This window comes from Candoia aspera, chromosome 6 (genome assembly GCF_035149785.1).
Source record: "Candoia aspera isolate rCanAsp1 chromosome 6, rCanAsp1.hap2, whole genome shotgun sequence".
Lineage (NCBI taxonomy): Eukaryota > Metazoa > Chordata > Lepidosauria > Squamata > Boidae > Candoia > Candoia aspera.
In genome coordinates, this window is record NC_086158.1 from 5591663 (window position 1) to 5619217 (window position 27555).

General features: G+C 39.8%; 3 protein-coding genes across 3 annotated transcripts in view; 1 reads left to right on the top strand and 2 right to left on the bottom strand.

Moving 5' to 3' along the window:
• ABCC5 (ATP binding cassette subfamily C member 5) overlaps window positions 1-27555 on the bottom strand; it is a 528771-nt gene that overhangs the window by 491664 nt on the left and 9552 nt on the right. The gene's annotated exons all lie outside the window — the stretch shown is intronic.
• Window positions 1-27555, top strand: part of LOC134499608 (cytochrome P450 2J2-like) — a 163213-nt gene that overhangs the window by 107441 nt on the left and 28217 nt on the right. The gene's annotated exons all lie outside the window — the stretch shown is intronic.
• Window positions 881-27118, bottom strand: LOC134500524 (cytochrome P450 2J6-like). The gene is made up of 9 exons (XM_063307860.1): window positions 26948-27118; window positions 23784-23946; window positions 21239-21388; window positions 17584-17744; window positions 16448-16624; window positions 13023-13164; window positions 12172-12359; window positions 9745-9886; window positions 881-1071 (listed from the first exon to the last, which is right to left on the bottom strand). Exons 1-9 carry the CDS (start codon window positions 27116-27118, stop codon window positions 881-883), a joined length of 1485 nt encoding a protein of 494 aa, XP_063163930.1.

Below are 27555 nucleotides of genomic sequence, written 5' to 3' on the forward strand. Positions count from 1 at the left end.
TTTTTTTTCATTTCAAATATTGCAGTACTGCAGCTTGGGATGGTCCACTCTACCACTGATGGGGACTCATGCCTTACTTTGCCCCTGGTTTCTGGGCTCAAGCCAGCTATTCATTTTTCTCCCTTCCACACTGCAACAGTTCTTCTGTTCATCCATCAGGTTTTCCAGAGCCATTTTTTGCCTGATCACCTGGTTTCTGACCAAGGCCTATTCTTCATTTCATGTTTTTGGAAAGCTCTATTTCAATTGTTAGCTATAAAGCTAACCCTATCCTCTGCCCACCATTCACAGTTGGGTGAAGAAACAGACCAGTAACTTTGTTAGTATGTAAAATAACAGTAAAACAGTTGGCCTAACTGTGACTGAATCATGTCTGGACTGGGAAGCAAAGCAGGGATGGGCCTGGATATGACTTGGACAGGAGAGTTCCAAGGAATCTCAGAGCTGTAGGCTAGTCTGGGAACCAAAATCTTCTGGAGGAAGGCAGTGGGTTGGTGAGAATGGTTTATTTACCAGGATTTTACTCACTAAAAAAGGGTTGTTTTTTGTCTTTTGAAGGAGCAAGGTAAATAAAAGAAAAGTATAACTTTAGGCTCCTCTTTTTCTTTTGGAGTTGAATATGGAACCCACCTTCTTCCATGAGAAAAGTACACAAATAACTGCAAGCAAGTACACTGAAGGCAAGATATTTATTTCTACAGAAAACATAACCAAAGGCAAACCTAAACAAGCTTAGTTGATTGTACACAAGCAGCCATTAGGATAAAGAAGTTTCAGGATAGAGTAAAAAGAATGAGTTTCAAGGCAGGACACAAAAATAAGTTAAAATGAAAGAAGCAAATATTTATAATACTAAATACGTGTAACATTTTAATGGATTTTATGATGCTGTGTGATGTGGTATAGCACGGATTTTATAGGGATGTGGATGCAGTGCCATAGATGCTATAGATTTGTCATTGAGCTCTTTCATTCCTTCAGGTGGCTGGAAGCTGAAGGCCTTCAGCAGGCTGGTTAGGAAGATGTAGAGTTCTGCTCTTACCAATTTTTCTCCCAAACAGGCACGCTGCCCTGTGGAAGAGACATGGGAAGGAGAGATAATGGAAAATAATCTGTACTGAAGTTCCAGTTCTGTAGCGAGATGAGTCTGTAGCCAACAAATGATGGGCACTTGTTGTAGATATTCTGATATATCCCTAGTGCTTTGGTGAATTGGGAAAAGCATTTCAAAGCAGCACACACCCCATCCAAAATATGCTCATGGCATCTCAGTCTCAAAATAGATCTGTAAATGGCCAGAATGGTGTAACACAACCTTTGTCATGTATAAATCTGGAAACAGAAGAGATGCGAGGCAGAAATGTTTGCTGTCTGGAAATGCCCAAGGATTGGTGAACACCTAGCAAATGCAATGCAAATCATGCCAACCTTTGGCTTCGTGGGTGTGGATTAGCATGTTGTACAATCCCAACCCAACTGGTTGGTTTATGAGTCAGTGTATAATTGTATGAACCCCACAAAATTCTATGGTCCAAGCTGTTCATTTGCAGCAGCCTCTGTGGTCTTGGCTGGCCCTATTGTTAAGCAAAACAATTGAGAGAAGGAGTTATTAGGAGAAAGCTCCACATGCCACATGGCTTTCCTTCAAGTTGACCAACTGCCAGTTCACTCAATTTATGCTTTATCTCAGACAGCCAGCTTCAGCAAAGGATCGTTACCTTGTCGTGGTGCTGGAGCTTGAGCACCTCAATGATGCCATGAGCTAAACCGTGAAGGGCCACCCAAGACAGGAAGGTCATGACAAATGGCAACACACCCCAGTATTCTTGCCGTGAAAACTAAATGGATCAGTACAACCAGAGATATGTCGGTATACCATCGGAAGATGAGACACCCAGGTCGGAAGATGGTCAAAATGCTACTGGGGAGGAACAGAGGATGAGTTCAACTAGCCCCAGACATGATGACGCAGCTAGCTCAAAGCCGAAAGGACGGCTAGCGGCCGACGGTGCTGGTGGTGAATGGCGAATCCGATGTTCTAAGGATCAACACACCATTGGAACCTGGAATGTAAGATCTATGAGCCAGGGCAAATTGGATGTGGTTATTGGGGAGATGTCAAGATTAAAGATAGACATTCTGGGCGTCAGTGAACTGAAACGGATTGGAATGGGCCACTTCACATCAAATGACCACCAGATCTACTACTGTGGACAAGAGGACCACAGAAGAAATGGAGTAGCCTTCATAATTAATAGTAAAGTGGCTAAAGCAGTGCTTGGATACAATCCAAAAAACGATAGAATGAACTCAATTCGAATTCAGGGCAAGCCATCTAACATCACAGTGATCCAAATATACGCCCCAACCACAGATGCTGAAGAAGCTGAAGTAGAGCAGTTCTATGAGGATCTGCAGCACCTACTGGACAATACACCTAAAAGAGATGTTATTTTCATCACGGGAGACTGGAATGCTAAGGTGGGCAGTCAAATGACACCTGGAATTACAGGTAAGCATGGCTTGGGTGAACAAAATGAAGCAGGACATAGGCTGATAGAATTTTGCCAAGTCAACTCACTCTGCATAACAAACAGTCTCTTCCAGCAACCTAAGAGATGGCTTTATACATGGACTTCACCAGATGGACAACACCGAAACCAGATTGACTACATCCTTTGCAGCCAAAGGTGGTGGACATCTATACAGTTGGTAAAAACAAGACCTGGAGCTGACTGTAGTTCAGATCACGAACTTCTTCTTGCACAATTTAGGATCAGACTAAAGAGATTAGGAAAGACCCACAGGTCAGCTAGATATGAGCTCACTAATATTCCTAAGGAATATGCAGTGGAAGTGAAGAACAGATTTAAGGGACTGGACTTAGTAGATAGGGTCCCAGAAGAACTATGGACAGAAGTCCACAACATTGTTCAAGAGGCGGCAACAAAATACATCCCAAAGAAAGAGAAAACCAAGAAGGCAAAATGGCTGTCTGCTGAGACACTAGGAGTAGCCCAAGAAAGAAGGAAAGCAAAAGGCAACAGTGACAGGGGGAGATATGCCCAATTACATGCAAAATTCCATAGGTTAGCCAGCAGAGATAAGGAATTATTTTTAAACAAGCAATGTTTGGAAGTGGAAGAAGACAATAGAATAGGAAGGACAAGAGACCTCTTCCAGAAAATTAGAAACATCGGAGGTAAATTCCAGGCAAAAATGGGTATGATCAAAAACAAAGATGGCAAGGACCTAACAGAAGAAGAAGAGATCAAGAAAAGATGGCAGGAATATACAGAAGACCTGTATAGGAAGCATAACAATATCAGGGATAGCTTTGACGGTGTGGTCAGTGAGCTAGAGCCAGACATCCTGAAGAGTGAGGTTGAGTGGGCCTTAAGAAGCATTGCTAATAACAAGGCAGCAGGAGACGACGGCATCCCAGCTGAACTGTTGAAAATCTTGCAAGATGATGCTGTCAAGGTAATGCATGCTATATGCCAGCAAATTTGGAAAACACAAGAATGGCCATCAGATTGGAAAAAAATCAACTTACATCCCCATACCAAAAAAGGGAAACACTAAAGAATGTTCAAACTATCGAACAGTGGCACTCATTTCACATGCCAGTAAGGTAATGCTCAAGATCCTGCAAGGTAGACTTCAGCAGTTCATGGAGCGAGAATTGCCAGATGTACAAGCTGGGTTTAGAAAAGGCAGAGGAACTCGGGACCAAATTGCCAATATCTGCTGGATAATGGAAAAAGCCAGGGAGTTTCAGAAAAACATCTAAATGTGTTTTATTGACGATTCTAAAGCCTTTGACTGTGTGGACCATAACAAATTGTGGCAAGGTCTTAATGGTATGGGGATACCAAGTCATCTTGTCTGCCTCCTGAAGAATCTGTATAACGACCAAGTAGCAACAGTAAGAACAGACCACGGAACAACAGACTGGTTTAAGATTGGGCAAGGAGTACGGCAGGGCTGTATACTCTCACCCTACCTATTCAACTTGTACGCAGAACACATCATGCGACAAGCTGGGCTTGAGGAATCCAAGGCTGGAGTTAAAATCGCTGGAAAAAACATTAACAATCTCAGATATGCAGATGATACCACTTTGATGGCTGAAAGTGAAGAGGAACTGAGGAGCGTTATGATGAAGGTGAAAGAAGAAAGTGCAAAAGCTGGCTTGCAGCTAAACCTCAAAAAAACCAAGATTATGGCAACCAGCTTGATTGATAACTGGCAAATAGAGGGAGAAAATGTAGAAGCAGTGAAAGACTTTATATTTCTAGGTGCAAAGAATACTGCAGATGCTGACTGCAGTCAGGAAATCAGAAGATGCTTAATCCTTGGGAGAAGAGCAATGACAAATCTCGATAAAATAGTTAAGAGCAGAGACATCACACTGACAACAAAGGTCCGCATAGTTAAAGCAATGGTGTTCCCCGTAGTAACATATGGCTGCAAGAGCTGGACTATAAGGAAGGCGGAGAGAAGGAAGATCGATGCTTCTGAACTGTGGTGTTGGAGGAAAATGCTGAGAGTGCCTTGGACTGCAAGAAGATCAAACCAGTCCATCCTCCAGGAAATAAAGCCAGACTGCTCACTTGAGGGCATGATATTCAAGGCAACACTGAAATACTCTGGCCACATAATGAGAAGACAGGACACCCTGGAGAAGATGCTGATGCTAGGGAGAGTGGAGGGCAAAAGGAAGCGCGGCTGACCAAGGACAAGGTGGATGGATGATATTCTAGAGGTGACGGATTTGTCCCTGGGGGAGCTGGGGGTGTTGATGACCGACAGGAAGCTCTGGCGTGGGCTGGCCCATGAAGTCACAAACAGTCAGAAGCGACTAAACGAATAAACAACAACTCAGACAGCCAGAGTTTTGGGGGCAGCCCTGGGTAAACCTCTTATACTGGAAGGGTTCTTATACAAGAACCCTTGAATTCTTCAAACCACCTCACAACAAATCCCAAAAGTAGAAACAGAGCAGTAACTAGCTTGGCAGCAGTGCTTGTGAGAAGGATCTGGGTGTTCTGGCAGATTGTAGATTAAGTATAAGCCAGCAGTATGCTGCAGCTGCCAAAAGAGCCAATGCAATATTGGGCTGCATCAAGGGAGGTAAAGTGTCAAGGTCATGGGAAGTAATACTTCCAATCTACACTGCACTGGTCAGACCACACTTGCAGTATTATATCCAGTTTTGGTTGCCACAATACAAGAAGGATGCTGAGGAACTGGAAAAAGTGCAGAGAAGAGAAACAAAGATAATGAGAAGCTTGGAGGTTAATTCCATGAAGAACACTTAAAGGAACTGAATATATTTAGCCCAAAGAAGAAAAGGCTAAGGGGAGACATGGTAGCAATCATCTAATACTTGAAGGGCTGTCCAGGGTAGAGGATGTGGATTCTTTGGGGTTCCTCAGGGTTGGACAAGAAGCGATGGTGGGATGTTTTACAGAAAGAAATCCTAACTCAAACTAAGGAAGACTTTCCTGACTGTGAGATCTATTAAGCAGTGGAACAACCTGCTTTCTGGAATCACGGATACTCCATCATTGCAGTTTTCAAGAAAAGATTGGATAGCCATTGGGGTTGGATGGTCTCAGGATTCCTGTTGTGGACAGAGGGTTGGACTTGAAGACTTCCAAGGTCTTTTCCAATCATTTGTTTCTATGATTGCTTGACTCTATGCAAATTAGGGAGATGCAAAGGGAAAGGAAAGAACTAGACTACTGATTCTTCTGGGCTTCCGCTGAATTGTTATATAGAAGAATCTTCATTCAGTTCTGCTACTGAACTGAATGGAGGGCAATACCAAACTATTAGAGACAGAATATGGGGAAACCAGAACAACCAGATGAAGGAAGTGCCAGAAACTGACATGGTCCACCATCACCTGCAAAGTAGCATGCATCATATCTATGCCTTTGGAACACTCTGCCATTAACCACCTAATGGTGGCTTTCATTGCTGGGGTGGAATCTTGCTTTTCTTGAGAGATGATGGCTCCCTGTGAGTCAGCAATACAAACTGCCTAGTGTCTGAGGTAGGAAGGTCACCCCCATGATGCCTAAATATGTGGGTAAACCTCCCTCAGATCAATAGATGTCTAACGTCTTCCCCTTGATGATATCCATATCTTGCAGTGGTTGCAGACCCAATAGTTTGAATCTTGAGTTACAAACTTGAAATATTCCCATCTCATGCTGTTCTTGGGCTCATGGAATATCTGCCTAGCAGGAAGATGTCAGTCTCCTGGGTCAGCACTTCCATCATTTGTCATGAATTCAGATTCAGGAAGAGGCACCTGCTCTTCCTCCTGACCTTCTCATCCTCAGCTCCTGGCCTAAGATTTTCTTTATGGCATTGAAGTCACAAAGTACACACAAACCGAAGGGGAAGAATTAATCATGCCTCAAAGCAAGCAGGTCTTATTTGTAGAGAGAAGGCTTCTTGGAGTGGTGGGAAAGTTTTAACTGGAAAAGGGATTGTTTTAAAAAGCAAGGGAATAGACAGGATTAAGAAATCATTTCACAGTTTTTTTTCTACTTTGTATAAAAAGCAAGACATTTCTTTGGGAAAGATAGATGAATATCTGGAGAAAAAAAATTGCCAAAACTCTCACAATCAGAAAATAATAATGACCAAATTGGGGAAAGCACCAGATCCAGATGGTATGCCAGCATTATAATATAGGCATTTTGAGAATCAGCTCCTCCAACCTTTTCAAAGATTCTTGGAAAGAAGCCAATATTGCACTTTTACCAAAAGAAGGACAAGATCTTACTATAACTAGTAAGAATATTTACAATATCATAATGAACATCAAGCAGCTCTTATTTTCCTAGACACAGAGAAGGCTTTTGACAATTTGAGCTGGATTATTATGTTTAAAGTTTTGGAAAATATGGATTTTGGAGAAAAGTTTATTCAAGGAATTAAGTCAATTTACACACCTGAGAAGGCAAACATTATCGTGAATGGTGACTTAACTGAAACATGCCATATACAGAAAGGACCAAGACAAGGGTGCCCTCTGTCCCCTTTGCTCTTTATTTTAGTGCTAGAGGTCTCTAACCTAAAGACCTTTAACCTTAATCTAAAGATTAAGAAAGAGGTCTTCAGATTGAGGGCTTTTGCTGATGATTTAGTTTTGATATTACAGAATCCTTTGGAGGTTGCTGAGCATTTGATGAAGACATTGAAGGAATTTGGGTCATTAGCTGGCCTCAAAGTAAATAAACAAAAAAGAAATATGCTGATTAAGAATATGACTACACATAATCAAGAATTGTTTCAATTTAAAAATTGAAAAAAAGTCAGATATTTTGGGGTGATTTTATCAAATACAAATTGTATGTTGTTTCAGAATATATTTTTTTAAAATTTGGAATGATGTTAAAAAAGATTTGTTAAGATGGGAAAAATTACAATAGTTTCTTATGGGGTGGATATCTATGATTAAGGTGAATATCCTACCTAGAATGTTGTTTCTTTTTCAGACTACACTGATTTTGACAACAGATTTACCATTCAAACAATGGCAGAAGGATATTTCTAAGTTTCTTTGTCAAGGCAAGAAATCAAGAATTACACACAAGTTGTTACAAGATGCTAAAGAACAAGGGGGGGCAGTTTAGGTTTATCTGATTTGGAACTGTATTTTGATGCTTGTTGTTTGCTTTGGATGAAGGAGTGGGTGACTTTGAAGAACAAGATGTTGTTGGATCTTGAAGATCACAATCTGAGATTTGGGTGGCATGCCTGTTTGTGGTATGATGAAGTTAAAGTTAATAGAGATTTAATTTTGTTAGGCATGAGGGTTTGGAATAAATAAAAACAAGATTGTTGTGGCTCTCACCTCAAGAAGCCTTTGTTAAAAGAGAAAATGTGGGGAAACCAAGCTGGTGGAGATATAAAGATCTGCTGAACTTTGAGGAGGGTGAACCAAAACTTAAAACAAGGGAATAATTAGAATTGGAAGATCATAGCTGCCACTGGTTTACATTTATGCAAATGTCAGAAAGATTTAACTTGGACAACAAGGTTTATAATTTTGTTAATAAAAAAAACATTTTGAAATGGAACTTTGTACAAATGATGAGCATGTAATTACAAAGATATAAAATAAGTTCTTACAAATGAACTTAGAAGATGAACATGTTAAAGACTGCATGATTAAATGGGCTAAGAATTTTGGGTATAATATTATGTTGGAACAATGGGAAAATACATGGAAGAAAGTTTTGAAATTTACTTTGAATTATAATCTGAAAGAGAATTTTTGTAAAATGATGTATTGTTGGTATTTAACAGCAGATAAGTTGTCAAAAATGTATAATGGGGTAACAAATGTTTGTTGGAAATGTTCTCTTGGTGAAGGAACTTTTTATCATCTCTGGTGGACTTGGGAAAAGGCCAAGATATTTTGGGATCAAATATGTACTATGATTCAAAAGATTCTTAAAGTGGACATACAGTTGAAACCAGAACTGTTTCTCTTGGGTTTCATGAATAAACAACTTGAGAAGTAGCATGGGACTTTGCCTTTATACATGATAACAGCAGCAAGACTTTTATATGGACGAAGATGGAAAGATCCTCAAATCCCCACAATGGAAGAATGGATGGTTAAATTACGGAACTGGCCCAAATGGCTAAGTTAACAGTACTAAAAAGAGAAAATACTGCATCTGGATTTGTTTTTACTTAGAAATTGTTTTTGGACTATTTGCTTGTATCTGAAAAAAACGAAATCTTGATTTTGGTTTTGATGATTAAATGGTTTGATTTTATAGAAATAATGCTGCTAAAGGTTTAATGAATGGTAAAAGATTGTATTTGTATAATATGCTTTTTATATCTGTGTTGGAGAAGTTCGGAAGTCACTTTCTTTCTATACTTTCTATCTATTCTGCACCTTTATCGTTTTTCCTTTTTTTAGTTCTGTATTCTACTTTTTCTATATTCTACCTTTTGAAAATGAATAAAGTTCTTTAATAAAACATTTTTTAAAGAGCAAGGGAATAGGAGGGTTAAGGGAATCCCTTTCTCTATCTAACTAAAACCACTGCCCACCACAATACACTGAATTAAACTGAAATTGATTTTAAAAAAACTAATAAACTAAAATAAAATGGAATATTAAGATTGTGGATTGCATCAGAGGCACTTAGACAATCAGGTAATTTACCAGCCCACCACTCATGAGCCACAGATGCACCAATGCAGTCCAGTCTGCTGGGATAGTCTAGCAATTTCTTCTGTTCTACTGGCCCAGACATGAATTCAAAAGATATTACCATTTAACATTCCAAATCACAAGAGAAGGCAACCTAGGTCAAATTAGAGGAAATTAAATGGAATGACACATCCAGAAGTCTTTTTCAGACCAGGGAACCAGAGTTTTTGGATTCCATTTGGAATAGGCCAACTTTGCTCTAGATTCTGGACACATTGATTTCATGTGGTATATGTATTGTCCAGATAATGTTATTCTTTGCAATAAGCTATTCACTTATCCATGATCTAAAGCTAATAGAAACTTCAATCACATCTCAAACTATGAGAAATAAGGACTCAGATGAGACAATTGTTTCAGGTCCAGGCAGCCAACAAAAAGAAGAGGAATGGTTTTAGATTGCCTGAAAAACAGATCAACAGCCTTGAAACCACCCAGGAAAAGAAACCAGTAAATTACAAACTGCCTTGAATTGTTGGATTTACCTGCTCCAAATGGCAGAAATGCTTCTCGAGTTTGAAAATTCCCATCTTTGTCTAAAAAATGATTTGGGTTGAATTCTTCAGGCGTCTCCCATTCTTCAGGATCTAGAAGAACCGAGCGTAGGTCTGGGATAATTATGGTCCCCTGAAAGGAATAAATAAACTAAAACATGGCTGTTTCATAGTAGGATTAAACCAAGGAAGTTGAATATATTTAGAGAAAACATTTCTTGAAGTACACCTTTACCTACAACTATAGATATCTTTTTCCCCCTTTCCAAGCTCCTTTGGAAGGCAATACCTGATCTGCAGGTTGGTTTCTCCCTCCCTCCATGAAAGGAAAGGGCTAGTTTCACATTTCTTTATTACTCCAACTTGCCCCAGAAGAATTACAGCATGACAATGCAGAGCATCTCCTCCCAAATTATATTCCAGCAGGAGGAGGGAACTGGAGGAGAGGCATTATGGTGTTCTAGATGGAAGGATGGAGAGCCCATGTGGTGTAGTGGTTAAAGGTGCAGGACTAACAGGGGACATTTGAGTTCTAGTCCTCCTTTAGGCATGAAAAACAGCTGGGTGACTTTGCCCAGTCCTAGACTGGGAAGTCCAAACATTCTTGAAGAGAGTACTGGCAAACTATTTCTGAAGATGTTGCCAAGAAAACTTCATGGACCTGTCCATGTAGTCACCAAGTGCCAAGATTGCAGGACAGGTCTGAGGGGAGCACAGAGTCCAAGACTGGAACTCACCCTGTCATCAGTGAGACAGGGCTAGGAATACGTTTGGTCCCCAGATAGACTGCTATTGGCGGGAAACGTAAATTTTGTATAAGTTTATTTGTTCAAAAATCTTGCATATATTTATTTAATAAAGCTCCTTTTCTTCCTCTGTTTCGACATTAATGCAATATCTGCACTCTGCCCTGTACCTTCCCCATGTTTCCTCCGGTTATGCTAACATGGTGACTTAAAGAATCTCTAAACCAGAAAAGGGAGTTGTTGGTGTGTGAGTGGCATCATTTAAGATTGACAAGGAGTTAGTGGCATGGACCCCTCCTTTCCCCTTTACACATGTAACATATTCCTGTGTAGAAAGATTTATTTGGTCGACTGATTTAATGTGTGTGTAGCTTACTAAGCTTTGCATTGCCAATTCCTCCACACACACACACTTAGTAAAAATTAGTTGGCAAGCTTTGAGATGGCATACTTTTATTCTAAATTAGTGTCACCTGTGAACCTTTCATCTGTCTTGTTATTTGGAACAATTTTTGTTACATACTTATAACAATCAGGATAGAAGACAAATAATCTAACACCTGTGGAGTCCTTGGTGCTCTCTGAGCTTGATTGATTGCTTGCAGATGGTTTGTTGCCTGATTAGGGAACATCTTCAAATGTTGCCTAGTTGGGCAATGAGATGTATGCAAGCAAACAACCAAGCTCATAGAGCACAAAGGACTCTGCAGTTTAATCCTGAGTTACAGATATTTTCCTCTATTGGTAATCTAACACCTGCTAAGAAGGGGGAGCAGTAGCTGTACACAAGAAACAATCCCTCCCCCCCAGTAATATTCTTAGCAAACAGTCACTTTTTGGGATTCCCAAATTGTTGACCAGAGTTGTCCTCAGACCATCTGCAAGTGTTGTCTGTTAAAGACCCCTATTTTTAAAACAACACCCCTGGCATTTGATCAACTTCAGCTGGGACCAAGTCACTGACAAGATGTTCTACCAAGCCATTTTCAGGTGTTATTGTTTAAACTCCCTGTCTCTGAAGAAAAGTATTGAAAGGCAGCAAAAGCCTGCAGACACTTGGAACTTTGGCATAGACCCAAAGTCCTAGAAGGTGCTTTGCAACTGCCAGATCTGGGGGGGGGGGGGGTTCCATCCCCTGCTATTCTTGTGATTATTGGCAAGCTGAAGGGATGTGGAGTAGTATATCTTTCTCTTTGAGACTCTCTTATTTTTATTCATTCCAATCCTTTTTGGCATTTCATCCTCTTTAGAACCCATCGTCTGTGAAACCTAAAGAACCTATTAGCTCCCGGTGGGCCACCAGGAGGCCACACATGGTGGCAGCAGAACAAGGAGATGATAAAGAAAAGACCCCACAACCAGTGAGGGGACATGACAAATGAGACTAGCCAAGGAAGAATTAGACCACTGAAGACCACAGTTCTCCTCAGTTCAGCCTTTAAGAGATTAAGCTCTAGAATAAATGCAAAATGTTTAGGGTTCTACTTTCAAAATTGTTCAGATTTGTGACTTTAAACCCATTCAGAGAAAACTGCATTTATGTTTTTCTTGCCTGTATTGTTTTGCACTATTTCACTGCAATTCCTGAGCAGACACATCTCTGCAAGTGCCATGTTGTGCTTTTACACCCATAGTACAATTCTGAGGTGCACTCTGAACAACTTTTTTCTACCTTTGGAATGTGGAAACCCTCCATCTTCACATCCATTATACTTTGCCTAGGAATTGGTAATAATACAACATATTTTGCTCGCTGGATCTCATGAATCACAGCATGGGTATAGGGCGTCTTCTTCCGATCTTGATAGGAGATCGATCCAGAGGAGACAAAGACCTCCTCAATCTCCTTGTGGACTTTTTCTGGAAGGAGAGAAAGGCAATCCATTTTGAATGGTACATTTTATGATTGACTAATCTCCTACAGCTCATTTTATCAAATGATATCCTATGATCTTAATTCTGAATTAAATATTTAAGGACGTTGAGCAAGCTTTGAAGAACTATTACAATTATGTCCCCTCCCATCATTTTCACAATTAAATGCAGTCTTGAATCTATATTACCTGAACCAGTCAAACCTGAAATCTTATTCAGTATGGTTGAAATCAGTGCTGAAAATTAAGTTAATCTCCTTTTCTAAATAAAGTTTAAAAGGCCTGAGCATTCACCCAGTTTCAATTTAATTATTTCCCTATATGTGCTTGGACTGAAAACAACTCTTTAATCTGAGAACATTGGAGATGTCTGCATTTCAAGTTTATTATAGCTTTTTGATGTCAACTGGTTATCAGTTTCTCATTACTGACACAATATTTGTGTGTGTGTGTGTGTATTTACACAAGCTGGTTTCTTTTAATTTGCAGAACTACTGATCTTTATTACAGGTTCCAGAATCCAAATAGAAATACTATTGTAAAGATTAATTTAAGTTCATAATTCAGTAGTTATTAAGATGTCAAAGAATTCATGTCTATTTTCAAGACTGAGACTGGCCATTGTTCCCACTGACCAGATCTGCCTCACCTTGGATGTTGGGATGATTTGATAAGAGGAGAAGGGCCCACATCAGGGTAGCAAAGGTTGTGTCTGTTCCAGCAATAAAGAATTCAAGGAGACAGCAAGCCAGGTTCTCTTCATTATAGACAGAGTTGAGGTCATCCCTGCTCTATGTTTACAATGAGAAGTTCAGCTTACAATAAACTCTAGACTGCCTTCAGTATTTTTAATGTTATTAGGCACAAATCACATTCATAACAGTGCATGCTCCCTACACAATCCTCTGCATATAGTGATTACATCTGTCAATTTTTTAAAAAATAATTGATTAATTAGTTTATTGTAGAAGAAAATGTGAGGGGTCCAGTTCTTGGAATAAACAGCATCACGAACTCAGCTATAAAGCAGCTAGACCCTGAGAATTGTTGGCTGCTTCAGATGTAACACAAGGCTAACAAGGTAAATGAAAGTATCAGTTGCAGGATTGTAAGCCTGGCCACAATTAACAATTAGCTCTAGGAATTCACAAGTTTTCAAATAGTGGCTAAAGGATCCATTGTATTAGGAAGGTATGACTTCATCTTCTGCACCATTTATTATATTTTCCAATATGCATAGGAATTAAGCCAGTCAGTGAGGTTAACCTTGTCAATCAGATTTATTGATACATCCTATTGCATCATTAATGACTCTCTAGTTTTTTTATACAGGATTATTAGCAGACATCTATAAAGAGGGCGTGTAACCCCACTTCTTTCTCTTTTGTCTCTAGTACCAATACTGTCAAGAAACGAATTTATGCTTTCATGTCATCATTTATTTATTTATTCTTCAAGTTTCTATCACCACCCATCTCTCCCAAAAGGGGACTCTGGGCAGTTATGTCCTGCTCTCCAGCTTAAACATACTCTTTAAAAATTCTCCTTCAAACTAGTGTTAGCAGTGGGATACCAGAAGCACAGAAACTAGATTCTGCTTTTGTGAGAGGTCCTTTGGCGGTAAAAAATTCAGTCATGGTGCATTGTTTAGTACACTGACAAATTGTCATGAGTACTGATGGCGAGCAGGAGGGGGCCTTGATCCAGGGTGGAAAACGCATGCGTAGTACTGAGGAATTAAGCAGCCATTCAAAGAGACACAGATCAGGCCCGCCTTAACCTTTGGGGTTTATCTGTGTGGGTTTTTCCCACGCTTCTTCAGTTTGTTAGGATTCTGTTTTATGTAGCAGTAATAAACACCAGAGACCGACTCCTCGTCTCAGCGTGATTTCTGACTGTTAGGACACAAATACTCACTACAGGCTTCCATTTCACGAACTATAGCAAAACAACCTTTTCTCACAGAGACTTCCCATTGACTGGAGTGAAAAAACAAACACTAGAGAACACATCAGGGCTTCCTGCACATGAGTACTACCATCTGTTGGGGATGTATAAAAATGGAGGCATTACTTTTCATTCAACCCTTGCAAATAAAGTTTGCAAGACTTTGTTGCTATGTTGTAAAACTTTCTGGTCATAGCCAGAAATTGAGTAATTACCCAGAGAGCATTTAAGACTTAAAAGAATACAAGGAGTCCATGCATTGCCTTGTAACATCTGTTAGAATGAGAAAAGGCAAAGACAGTGCCATAAAGGTTAGTTGTAACAATCCAGGATTTGAGCACTAGAGACTTTCATGAGCCAATTCAAAAACCAAACCTAGAATGCAGAGCAAGGAGCAAGAGCTACAGGAATGCATGTCAAGAGTTGGATAATTGTTTCCAACAGAGGGAGGCTGTTCTCATATACAGGTAGTCCTTGGTTAACAACGGTAATTGGGACCGGAATTTCCATCACTAAGTGATGCGGTCATAAAGCATGATGTCATGTGACTGTGCCACTTAGCAACATCACTTCCAGCTGCCATTGTTAAGCAAATCCCATGCCATTGTTAAGCACAAGGTCACATGGTTGCCATTTGCAACCTCCTTCCATATTGACACTGCTTGGCAGAAGCTGGCAGTGAAGGTTGCAAATGGTAATCACATGGCTGCAGAACACTGCAACATTGTAAACTGGTTGCCTGCTGCCTGGATTGTGATCAGATGACCACAGGGGTGCCACGATGGCTGGAACTTCAAGGGCTGGTGGTAAATACCGCTCATTTAGCACCATCGTAACTGAGTAGTCGCTGGACTGGTGGCTATTAGGCAAAGACCACCTGTAGTTCCAAGCACTGGCATGGCCTGATTAAGGATTTGGGTCCCTTCTTCTCAAGAAACCATGTTGATCTCATTTGCTCAGCTCTTCATAATAGCCAGCGTGTTCTGGCTCATCATGATCTCACTGAGATTCTACCTGCCCAAGCTTGCTCTCTCCTGGAGTTGTAACAGGTGCCTGATTGCCTCCTGGTTCTTCAGGCTAATGGCCTCTGGTCTGCCTCTTCAGCCTCTGACTCTGTCAGGGGAATTGGTGAAGAAACCATGCTGAGTCAGGTTTGCAACTCTAGTTTCTTTATTGTTCTTGCCACATACAGAATCTTGCCAGACTAAAGGTCTCCTAGCTGATCTAAAAGAAAAAATACTCTTGGAAAACTGGGGTGGGGCTTTCTTCCTTGCCCCCCCCCCCACCCGAGCTCTCCAAGATGTGAGAACATTTATCAGCCTGGGATGCTCTGTCTTCTCCCCCAGCTCTGAGCTCCATCACAGACTCAGAGGATTAAAACAAGACAAAGCATTCCAGTGTTTTGCATTACAGTCACCTGGATTCCACAAAAGGTAACAAGAGGTCTCTAACCAATCTTTTTCATCTTCACCACCAAGGCCATTCCAAGTGTGGTTTTCCCATTTAATCTTGTCTTCCACCCTGCCATGGTATTCTGAATGCCTCTTTCCTCCTTTTTGGGCCTCTTGAGAGAATGATGGCTGGTAATCTCCGGGCCTATTTCCACTCTATCTCCATCAGCTGTTCTTTCTCACAGGGCTCCAAATGGTAATGTCTTCAGATACATCCCTCTGTATGTAGGACACCAGTTGACTCAGTCCTTCAGTGTTACACAGCCTGCCCACAATTACTCCATACTGCATGATATTAGGGATGTTTGCTCTCTCCAATCCTCCATGACACATCCAGTACATCCTACTCCTCCATCTTCTAGTTTGGCTTCCCTCTTTCATTCCAGCCAGCCGTCATGACCCAAATACCTCAGTTTTTAAACCAATCAACAATAATTTGCATTCTTTAAATAATAAGAAAATTCTGAATGCATTACATGAATACATACTCCCAAATGCATGCCCCATTGTGTCATCGATCATAATAAAATGGGTGGTATAATTCGATAAATAAATAAATAAATAATAAACCAAACTCAGAGAGCACCAAGGACTCTGCAGTTCAACCCAGAGCAGCAAATGTTATCTTCTGTTGGAATAAATAATAAACATATACCCCAATCAATAGGCAAAATACCTTTTCTATTTGTAGAAGATAGAAATCAATGAAATCCTGTGGCTCATGCAGGGAGTGATATTGTTTGTGCCTCTCTATTTCCTGCCTTACAAATGAAAGGATAAACTCTGCAGAGGTTAGTGCCTTTTGGTGAGGCCCAGGAAGATGTTTCATTAACCATGGGACTGCCTCATAGATCTAAAAGGGAAAAAAAGAAGAGAAGTCCTTCATTTTCAAAGGAAACCTGGGTAACATAGTGGCAGAGTGCACGTGACATGATTATCATAATTTGATTAGACTGAAGTTATTTCCTTGTTTGCTTGGTTTTTGCACCTCTTCAGTCCCAAGAATTTGAGCAGCTGAGAATTCCAAATTGGAGTTGTTAGGGTAGTAGTTCAATCTGCACATCCCTTTCATCTTCAAAGGCCCTCCAGAATAACCTGGTCCTAATATGATATTTTGCCTTTTAAAATATGAACAATGGTGCCATCCTCCAGGGGTAGGCTTTTCCAGAAAGGGGTATCCAACACAAAGAAGGTTTTCTGTGGGTCTCCTCTCATTGACAGTCCTTTGGCATTGAGACCCATAATACGGCCTCTCTGTAATCTTCCAATGGGTGGGAAGATTCTACTCAAAGCAGGTGATCTCAAAGATAACAAGGTCCCAAGCCATGTACAAATATTTGGTTCCTAAGGGTAGATATGAGCAAGGGCCTTAGGTCAGATCAAAGAATACCATGGTAGATAGTATTGAAGGCCACCAAGAGATCAAAGAGGCCTAGGATGGATCCCAGTCCCACTACAGGTCATCAGTAAGCATGACTATGTCATCTCCATGCTGTGTCAGAGTCTGAAACCTGACTGAAAGGGATCCAAATAATGTGTTTTATCCCCATCTCATTAGAGCTGCAGCACAATCACCTTTTCAACAAAAGGCCCTAAGAAAGGAAGTTTGGAGACAGGCTGGAAATTATCAGGACAGTCAGAACTAGCAATGGCTCCTTGAAAAGGGAATGGACTAATGCTTCCTTAAGCACAGATGGGACCACTCAGTTTCTCAAAGGGTTAATATAGCAACAAACATTTCTATGATGCAGCCAAAAGATTTCAAAATGTAGATAGGCAGATCTGGTTGCTTCAGTATAAAAGGTCACTCACCAGATGAAAAAAACCAGCTGACGTTCTTACAATGTTATTAACATCTTGAACCAACTTCCGGAAGTTTTTATCTTCAAGAGCAAACTGGTGCCCAAAGCTCAAAGCACATATCACATTAGCGACTGAATTGACAAATGGAAATGAAGGATCAAATGGCTGCCCTGAAAATGAAAATATATTAACAATAATTCAGCTTCCCCTGTCAGTACTGAGAACTTCTAATGGGATCTCAGGGACAACTGAGCTGGCTGGGTGACCTTGGGCCAGTCATTCTCTGTCAGCCCAACCCACCTCACATGGTTGTTCTTGTGGGGAAAATAGGAGGAGGAAGGAGTATTTGGTATGTTCGCCACCTTGAGTTATTTATAAAAATAATAAAGGCAGGATGGAAAACAAACAAACAAACAAACAAACAAACAAACAAACTGGGATCTCATGGCAATTTTTTTATTTTTATAGAAAATCACATAAAGTACATCCATTTTCACTCCAAATAGAGATCACAAATGACCATCTGCAAAGCAACTTGTCATACAAGTGCCTAAATTACTAAGGCCAAATCCACCTGGAGCTGGCAGGAAATCATGCCATCCTAAATCTTGCTGCCCACCCTTACCACACATTTGGAATAGATCTGGCTTATACTGTTGTCCATACAGCTTTCCAGATCCACCCAATATCATACAGGACATGAATGGCCCTGTTTACTCCATAACTGCATTTTTTTTTTAGTACCATTGACCAATTGGACTTTGTTTTTCATTCCTTGAAATGATGGTCAAGGAATATGTTTGACCTATCAACCACAGGGTGTCAGCAAAAAGTAATGGATTTTAATTAATCGATTTATTTACTTAAAATGTAGATTTATAAAGGCTGCTCCATTCAGCATGGACTCTGGCCAGTGTACAATTAAGAAAATACAATACCTAAAAAACAGAAAAAAGTAAAATGACATAGAACTGTAATGTAACAGGAGGAATGATGTACCATTTCCAGGACAATCTACATACTAAATGGGTAGAACACCAGAGAACATCTACTCTAAAATATGTCATCTGGCTAAGACCCCAAATCAAGTAAATTTGTCATTAGTTGCCATAATAGCAGAATATGACAAAATGTTACTTACTGTTGAGGGGACACTTATCTATATTTATGTAGTCCAAATGAATGAATTTATCTTTGATATTACAGAGGAAACAGAAGGGGACAGTTAAAAGTCTAGTGGGCATTATGGATGTAATAGGTGTTCCCCTAAGTCAAATATCAACTGACTTTTCATAGTGATGGTGCGATATTTAGCGATGGAGTAGGTAAAATTGGTTGGGTAGCCTAAGAGGAGAAGAGAAGCATATACTTCATCTTCTCAGCCTGGTAAATTCTTTAGATAAGGGAGGATTAGAGTGACTCAAAAGTCCCAGTGAAAGTTACAGTGTAATAAAACATGACTCACATCCTCAAGATGTTAAGGTGAGCTGCAGGAGCAGAGATGTTCCAAGATAAAGGATCTTTGTCTACCCTCTGTAACACCTTGCAAGTTCCTTGATTGGGCTGTTGTTTGCTGCTTGGTTGATTGACCAAGTTAATAGTTCCTTGATTAAGGTGTTTGTGTGTGTGTGTATTGATATACGTATAAGTATATACATAACATATACTGTTATATAACAATTCATTATACCTTAATCAAGGAACTATTAACTCAGGCAATCAACCAAGCAGCAAACAACAGCCCAATCAAAGATCTCCCAGGGAGAGAACAACAACCTCCACCAACACAAGCTGGAGAAACCATGGTATATAAATAGAGGGCAAGGCCCGCTCCATCTTCGCACTGAAGATGTTGCCTAGACTGCATTGCCTAGCAATGAAACATCTGCAAGTAATATACATATCTTTGTTTAAACCATGGCACCAAAGGGAGATTGAATCTGTTAGCTGATCTTGGGCATACAACCTTGAGGATGTATTCTTGTAGGGATTATAATTAATAGGGAGTCTTCTGTCATCAGTAGTGTCCTCCACATTATTCCATAGATTGTCTCTTGATATAGAATCAAAAGTTGATTTTAAATCTACAAGGGCCACATGCCATAGAATTTTGAGGCCTAAGGCATATTTCTCTGCCAGATGGTATCAGGTCACTGCCTGATTGATTGTGGATTTACCTTATCTAAATCCAGCTTGCTTGTCTGCTGTTATTGTCCTCTACCCAATCACAGAGTTTTTCATATAAATGTTTAACATACATTTTACAAACTATGTTCAGAAGACTAACTGGGAGTTAGTTGCCAGGCTCCTTCTTTCTTATGTATTAGGACAGTAATAGCAAGAGCCCAACCTTTCAGGATGTGAGTGTTGTTATTGATAAATGTAAAATGAACTGCTAATATAGATGCCTGCCAATCTCCATTATTTTTACAGACTTCAGTTGGTATTTGTTTGTTTTCCATGGATCAGTTAATCACCTCAGTTCCCCAATGGACACAGTAGGTCTGATTTTTAGTTTTATGGTATAATAGCTTCCTATTCTATATACTCATGTAAAAGCCGATCTGCAGATAAGCCGACCCTCAAACTTTTTAACCAAAATACCACAAAAAATGCACCACCTGCAAATAAGCCGACTATCAAAATATTTGCATATTTTAATTTTCACAATTGGCTTATCTGTGGGTGGCACATTTTTTGTGGTGTTTTGGTTAAAAAATTGAGGGTCTGCTTATCCACAGATGGGCTTATATGCGAGTATATGTGGAATATACAGGTACTGTTTAAAAGTATTACCGTATGTGTGAGAAGTGGGCAGGGATGAGCAAAGAGCTCTTGGGTCAGACTAAAGGAAGTGGTCCTATGGGAAACCAGGAGAACCAGTTCCAGCCACTTTCAGGCCTCCTCCCCAAAGGACATCAACACACCCTCCATTTCCTGCACACAGTATTATGAGGCAGAAGACTAAGGGAAACACTATTTTAAACCATCCTTGGGCTGTATCAGCAGTGGGAAGAACACAAATGCAAGTGGAGGCATATGGCCATGTAATAGTTAGGGGACAACCTCACTGTGATAAGAAGGCATGGATTTGCCCTAAGGGAGATTGAAAACTGGATATTGTAAAGATTATCACCCCATTTGTAAAAGCATTGCAAGAAAAATGGTGCAGACATTAGTTACAACTCAGCTTCCATGGCCTTCACCTGCCTAGAGCCAAGGTTGATATTTGCCAGCCCCCAGTCACTGACCCAACTAGGTTGTACAAAGTGGGTTGGTTCTGAGTCTGTACAACACACAAGTTATGATGGGCAGTTTAGCCAGCACAGCACAGCCAGAAAAAGAAGAAGGAAACAAGAGGATCAACTGACTTTGTTGCATTTCCTGTTTGCTTCCGTGGAAAGTAAGAAGAGAACTGCTGCTAATGTGTCATTTATAGGATTGTTCACTATTCAGTCTTTCAGTCTCTGGTTGCATTTAAACATGCAAAAAACAAATCTTTTGGTTCAGTTTGCTATGGAGCTCACCATTGTTTCTGTTATTATTGCTCTCTGTGCATGCTCTTCATCCTGGTGTGCATGCTCTATAGAGTCAATCTTACTTTGCCAGAGGCCCATTATACCTCAGTTACCCTCTGAGCACTATCATTGCTAATATTCCCTACCTTTTGTATGTGCAAAGATTTCTACAAGCTGTTGGGCTCCTTCTCCTATTTGATGTTCAATGGTTTTTGTCCCCATTCCCAGCAGTCGCAAAGAAACATTACCAATCTGTCGCTGCTCCTGCCAGATGTGACCATTTGAAAATATAATACCTGAGGACATAATAAATCAATGAGGAATTATTACTGATTACATTCATTTTTTTTTAAAGTTCAGATTAGCACTGTAGAAGAAACCACATTTCCTGCAGATCGTACATGCATATATTATGCTGGAGCAATGGGAGAACATGTGGAACAGAGGTCCGAATTTTACTTTGAATTATAATTTAATAAAGAATTTCTATAAAATGATGTATTGTTGGTATTTAACTCCCAATAAGTTGTCAAAAATGTATAATGGAGTAACAAATGTTTGTTGGAAATGTTCTCTTGGTGAAGGAACTTTTTATCATCTTTGATGGATTTGTGAGAAGGCTAAAAAATTCTGGGATCAAATAGGTGTTAATATTGAAAAGATTCTCAAAGTGAACTTGGGAAAAAAAACAGGACTGTTTCTCTTGGGACTCGAGAAACAATATGGGACTTTGCTTTTATACATGATTACAGCAGCAGAATTTTTATATGCACAACGATGGAAAGATCTACAAATTGCTACAGTGGAGGAAAAGATGATTAAACTGGTGGAACTGGCCCCAATGGCCAAGTTAACTGCATCGATAAGAGAAAATACCGTGACTGGATTTGCCTCTGTTTGGCAACCACTTTTAGACTATTCGCTTGTGTCAGAAAAAAATAAAGTTTTGATTTTGGGTTTTGATGATTCAATGGCTTGATTTGATAGAAATAATGTTACTAAGGTTTAACTAATGGTAAGAGATTATATTTATAAATGCATTCATGTATGTATTGGAGAAGGTCAGAAGTCATTCTGTTTCTGCTTTCTATCTAATTTCGCACTTTTATAGTTTTTCTTTTTTCTTTAGTTCTGTTTTCTGTCTTCTCTATATTCTACGTTTTGTATTTTAACTATATTTTGAAAATTAATAAAGTTCTTGAAAACAAAAAAATACATGCATATATAATGTATATGTCATGATGGCCCCTCGGGGACCATCAAGACAATTGGCAGCCACCAGGCCACCTCGGCCAGGCATTGACAGGAAAATGCAGATCAGCCCATAGATATAAATCAGAACAGGAGGAGGCTGAAGTGCAAAACGTGGCAGACAGGCTTTGTGGATTCACAGGCAGGCAGGAACAGTGATTCAGCATCCTGGACAGGTGAAAGCGAGAGGCTGTCAGTTGATTCGCATGGGAGAGTGCAAGATGGAGGAATGAACCAGGACACCAGAGGCTCCTGGACAGTGGCGGGGGGGAGGGGGGAAGAGAAAGATACTTAAACGGTTACTCATGTGTCACTAAGTTACTCAAACCTTTAACGTGTTTTGGATGTTGACCCAATAAAGACTCTTGGTCCCAAGACCCCAAATGCCAAGGGTAAGGGGGACCCATCCACTGCCAAGAGGGGGCAACCCCGTGATACCACCTCGGAGGAGGGAGAGTCAATGGATGATGAATGCCTACAGGTGGGAAATGGCGTGGGCCTGTTCTAACCCTCACCAAGGGACAGGCTGAGTGTGACCAGCACGTGGACTGGATGGTAAGTGGAGATTGCCCAGTGATGCTAGTGGAGATGAAACTGAAAACTCTATAATTAATAAAATAACATAAAGACAAGCAATTTCATTTAAACATAATTAGCTTGTTTAGTGTTTGCTTAGAAGTTTGTTTACGTGGGTATGGGCTTCCGTGTTATACTGATTTCATTAGGTTATGGTTCAAGGGATTGTGTGGAAATGGAAAATAGGCTAGTTCAATAACCAGGTAAAGCATGTTGAGCGAACTCAGCAAATGAGTTAAAATCAATTAATTAAGAGAATGTTCTACAGGTAGCAATTGTGGTGCCTACTGACAAAGCTGGTGAATTCACACTATTGAATTTGGGGGGAGGGGTGTCTCCACTTAGAGTGAGACAGTTCATTTTCTTTTACTGTAGTCTAGCAAAACTCTGATAAAATATAGAGCAGTGTTTCTCAACCTTGGCCACTTTAAGGTATGTGTACTTCAACTTCCAGAATTCCCCAGCCAGCCATGCTGACTCCTGGCTGGCTGGGAAATTCTGGGAGTTGAAGTCCACACACCTTAATGTGGCCAAGGTTGAGAAACACTGCTATGGAGATTAGGAGAAGTGACCATGATAGAGATACGCAAGAACTATTCCCAAGGCAAAGAAGGCTGAAACATTTGTTAAGTCCTGGGAAACAAGGTAATATTCAAAAGTGGATCAGGTAAAAACCTCCCTCATTCACTGAGGTATACGAAGGAGGGGAGGCACAGCACAATCAGGCTTGCAAGATGCTATTATTATAGCCTGTCTCAGTAGAGTGTAGTTCTGCTCTTCCTGACGAGTTGATTTTCTGATCTGGTGTACCTAATGGGGCTGGGTTAAACAGAGCATTGCAATTCCTTACTACCTGCAACTCACCCCTTCCTTTTCCTCGAGACGTAAAGAAAGCACTCTGAGCTCGACCAGAAAATTCTTCTAAATGTCCAACCAAACCTTCTTTCACAGTTTTGAATCCAGACAGCACCACTACAGATTGATTCCCCAACCACAAGGTGTACATATTTCCATATTTCTTGGCCAGCTGTGAAGTAAATCAGAAATGGGAAGAAAAATGTTACAATCAAATAAAACAATTTAAGTTGCTGCCAAGGGTCCAAGGATGTTCCATCCTTGACTCTGGATAGGTTGCGCTCCCCCAGGCAGAGTTGGTGAAACAATTTGGAGGGCTTTCTGGACTCATGGCAGCTCCTGTCTGATGAGCGGGTAGCAGCCACGGCCACTAGCTCCTTTGCACAACTTCATCCTCTGGGCCAGCTGTGCCCATTCCTGGAACTGGAAGCTCTACTATCAGGCACTCACACCTTAGTCACTTCCTGGTGGGAGTATTACAATACACACTACAGGGGGCTGCCCTTGAAGAGCATTCAGAAGCTTCAGTTGGTCCAGGCTTCAGTGGAACAGACAGTTTAGGGTGCACCCCAGTGCACTAATGTAAAACCTCTGCTTCTTGAACTGCACTGGCTTCCAATAGGCTTCCAGGTACGACTTAAGGTGCTGGTGGTCACCTATAAAGCTTTACTTGGCACAAGGCCAGGTTATTTGCAGGACTGTTTGCTTTTGCTCATCCCAACAGAATGGGCATGCTCTGGTCCCTTCTCTGAAACAACGCCATCTACTGGGATCCAGGAAGCATGCCTTCTCTGTATTTGCGCTTCCCTTCTAGAATAGCATCTCACATGCCACACTCCCTGAGAACTGGATGGTCCTGATGCTTACTGATTTTTCCAGAAAGCCTTGAAGTTCTGGCTTTTTCCTCAGGTGCTGGGGCCAGGCCGTTAGTAGAATCTGACACACACAGTTTGACTGGATTGTAGTTTTTAGAGGCCTTGGTTTTGTTGCAATGTTGTTTCACTACTTTTTATTTTTATGTTTGGTATTGTGAGCTGCCCAGTTACAAGGCTGAGATGGGATAGTATATAAATTCCATAAATCGATAATAAAAACTTTTGCTGCGGCTACTAAGGCTTATTTTCTTCCAGTAGCATGATAGTTAGAATATTTACCTGACATGCAGAAGGTTACTAACAATGCAAAAAAAAAAATTAACTACATTATGTTATGTTGTTATGTTACCTTAGGCTACCCAACTCCTAAACAGCAACTCTAGGTAGATAATATAGGTTAAAACATAAAAACAAGAACCATTAAAAACAGAAGGACACACCCAATACAGCACACTGAGGCCAAACCCCAACTTATTTCAATCCTAAAACTATTAAGGGATGTACTCACCTAATGCTAAGTCTAACACTAAGTCTAAGATTAATACTACTCACTAAGGCCTTGAAAAGCTGGGGGGAAACCAGCTTTTCAAGGTCTTAGTGAAGGTCAACAAGACTGAATCATATACTTATTATTATAAGCTCAGAATATTTCCCAGATTGGCTTCAGATCAAAACTCTGAATATAGATGAAGTATTACCATTTTCTAGGGGTTCAAAACAATCAAGTAAAACATCAACCCACTTTTTTATAGCATAGTTGATTTGGAAGACATAGCAAAGTAAGTTGAGCACCTTCACCTCTAAAGTCTTTTTTATTCCATCCTTACTTTTTCAATAAAGATAGACTAATTTAAACTAAAAACCTAATTTATTTTAAGAATCTGAAAATAAAGGAATGGTAGTGAACTAAAAAAATTATTTTCAGATTCCACATTATTATCCGGAGAACAAATAAAAATAGGACAATATTTATTGTCTTGGGTACAGATACATAAGATTTTACATTTTATATTAATACCATCTCTCAAAGAACAAGGAATAAAGACACTTACTAGATCTGAAGTACTCCTTCATAAAATTTCATTAAAAAGAATAGTATCTACAAGATTTTGTTTGATGTATCTACAGGTATGGAAGACTGATTTATCATTGATTTGCATAGTAATTTTTGGACTTTGACATGACAAAAACCCAATTTAAATAAATAGCTAAAATTAGGGAAAGTTAATACATACTTAACACCTGGTAAGTTGGGTTTAATAATACCAATATAAGAATACCAGACAAAGAAGATATAGCACCCCTTTTCCATAAAAAAGCAAGGGTTTCAGAGAAATTAGAAAAGGCATAACAATGCAATGATTGGAAAAACAAGTTGATTATTATTTGGAAATTTTTGAACAAAGAGAAGCATGAAGAGTTGACCTGTGGGTTCTACAAGACTGTGTCCATACATCCCAGTTCTGATAAGTATGTCTTCAATATAAACAGAGGTCAGAGCTCATCCACAAGTGATGCTGGCTTGGAGAGATAAGTTTAATTTGTATACATTCACAGGCTAAGTGTATGACACAAATTCATAAGGCTTTAACCACAAGCAATTCTTGACCATCATCAGATGTGTAAGCCCCTGGCCAACAGGAGCTTGCCTACCACAGCTTAGAGGAGTGCTCCATCACTTTGATAAACATATAGTTTCAGTCTCAGGTATGTTTTTCATTCAGTTTAATTTCCTTAGCACACGTTTGTATATCTGTGAGTTACTATTATCCTATGAAGTTTATAATTTGCTTTACTACACATTTAGCCTTATTTTTATTGTAGCCACATAGGTTTTTTGCCATTTGGGGAATGTCTCAGCCAAAAACACAATGGAAACATGATATTTTTGTATCAGTACAGTAGATTTATAGCACTGGAAGGAGTCACTGGGGTGACTAAGCTGAACATTGTGAAAAGTTCAGAAATTAAAATTAAGAGAATCCCCAAAGATGGTGGTCCAGCCTCTGCTTGAACACATCTTGAAATCCACTGTCAAACTGCCTTTATAATTAGGACTTGTTTTCTAGAATTCAGACAGAATCTACATTCCTGGAACTCAACCTAATTCTGAAAAGATGAAAAGCAAGTCTTAACCATGATAAGCATCACTCTCGTTTTATTCATTAAATTATTTTCAATATTAATATAGTGCCAGAATAGTTTACAAGCAAACAGACTTTCCCATAATCATGGGAGAAAGAAAATAAAGTAGAATTGCCTCTGTTAATTATTGGATCAATACTGAGAAAGAAATACCTTATTAAAAATGTCTTCATGAATTGTAGTCCCAAGAGCCCATATATTTCCAAGGACTGGAAGAGAAGGAGGACCAGGGGGGAAGTGTCTTCGGGACCAGTGCTGTTTCAGGAGGAGCAGAATCAGTAGAGCAAGCAGCAGAAGAAACAAAAATATCCATATCTTCATCATTCTGCCTTTCCTCCTCTTTGATTTTTTCTAATACTTCTAGAGGAGTTGATTTTTTCTTTCTCCTGATACTCAGTTGCCTTATAGATGTTGTCACTTCTCTTTTTCTAGTACGCCAACTTCTTTTTATATTACTCATGGATTAAAAATAATTAAGCAATAGATCTGTTGACCCTGTATCCAAATAGCTTTGGATGTATTGCACAATCAGAATATTAGCAATGATAAATCAATCTCAGTCAACTTCCCCAGAAACTGAGGTACTACATCATCAGACTCGGGTTCTGTTTCAGAATTATCTCTGGATCTGTGCAGTAGATCAATAATGAATGACTTGGAGATCATGACAGACAGACAGACAGACAGACAGACAGACATAGATAGATAGATAGATAGATAGATAGATAGATAGATGATAGATATGTTTTCTATTTGTTGTT

What these genes read in the sequence shown, in the direction of transcription:
- LOC134500524 (XM_063307860.1), bottom strand. Translation starts at nt 27,118, where the DNA reads ATGATGAAGATATGGATATTTTTGTTTCTTCTGCTGCTTGCTCTACTG. An exon ending in GTCTCGAGGAAAAGGAAGGG is followed by an intron (nt 21,389 to 23,783) that starts GTGAGTTGCAGG and finishes TTATGTCCTCAG; the next exon opens with GTATTATATTTTCAAATGGT. An exon ending in AAATCATCCCAACATCCAAG is followed by an intron (nt 12,360 to 13,022) that starts GTGAGGCAGATC and finishes CTCTCCTTCCAG; the next exon opens with AAAAAGTCCACAAGGAGATT.